The sequence below is a fragment of the Littorina saxatilis genome, linkage group LG9 (genome assembly GCF_037325665.1).
Source record: "Littorina saxatilis isolate snail1 linkage group LG9, US_GU_Lsax_2.0, whole genome shotgun sequence".
Classification (NCBI taxonomy): domain Eukaryota; kingdom Metazoa; phylum Mollusca; class Gastropoda; order Littorinimorpha; family Littorinidae; genus Littorina; species Littorina saxatilis.
In genome coordinates this window covers 25,282,949-25,283,871 of record NC_090253.1, presented here as the reverse complement: position 1 = coordinate 25,283,871, position 923 = coordinate 25,282,949, and the positions used below count along the sequence as shown (strand labels likewise).

The 923-nt window shown below is 37.3% G+C and overlaps 1 protein-coding gene across 1 annotated transcript in view; it reads left to right on the top strand.

Annotated features, from left to right (window-relative positions):
* Nucleotides 1-493: 493 nt before the first annotated feature.
* The window catches only part of LOC138977398 (uncharacterized), a 3,062-nt gene continuing 2,632 nt past the window's right edge, over nt 494-923 (top strand). The window contains exon 1 of the mRNA XM_070350290.1: nt 494-923. This exon is cut by the window's right edge and continues 70 nt beyond it. Within this exon, the coding sequence (XP_070206391.1) occupies nt 819-923 (105 nt within the window). The 5' untranslated portion in view covers nt 494-818.

Below are 923 nucleotides of genomic sequence, written 5' to 3'. Positions count from 1 at the left end.
CGGGATGTGTTGGAGCAATCTAAAGTAAGATTCTGGCTGTAATTCTGTGTTAGTGTCCAATAGTTTGTTTGAGAGAGAGAGAGAGAGAAAGAGAGAGAGAGAAAGAGAGAGACAGACAGACAGACAGACAGACAGACAGACAGACAGACAGACAGACAGACAGACAGACAGACAGAGGGGAGGGATGGAGACGCAACGACGCAAGTGGTTTATTTTGTTGGCCATTACCCTCATGAAGGGGTGTGAACAAAAGAGGTGCTTAAACTAAACTTGCACTCCACATATGCAACAGGTAAATAAATCGTACAATAATATCAATTCACTCTACACGACATTTAAGTGAGAGGTTACTGTTTGTTTTAGCTAAAATGCTTGATACAAATGCATCGACACATATCTAACAACGTCGACTTGTGAAGGGACTAAAAGCAAACTAAGGCGACAAAGGTTTGGTTTTCTATATTGTTTAAATAGAAGAAAGTGTTGTCTTAAATTATTCAAATACCGGTAATACAAAAACAAAATGGACTTCATCTTCTTGTTGTCCTTTCAAAATGGACTCATCCTATCATAGTCATCATGCCTTTTATATCAGTAAGCGTGCAGAGCTTTTTTCAGAAATACCGAATTGAAACCTAGCCATAATAGCTTGTTGAATGCCTTTATATATTTAACAAAGATATGGTTTAATTTGATAATGTGGGTAGTTAAGCCTGAAATAAAACTTGTCTGTAATTGGCACTTTACAATGTATTACTTAGGTACTTACATTTTAAAGGGCAAGACAGTAAATTATTTTACACCTGTACAATCACAGAATGATTGATTGCCGGAATGTTTTGTCTCAGAAAGTTTATGTTCTGATTGAATTTGTTTTACAGCCGGATGACAAGGACGACTTCCCTATCAACAAGTACGGCCCT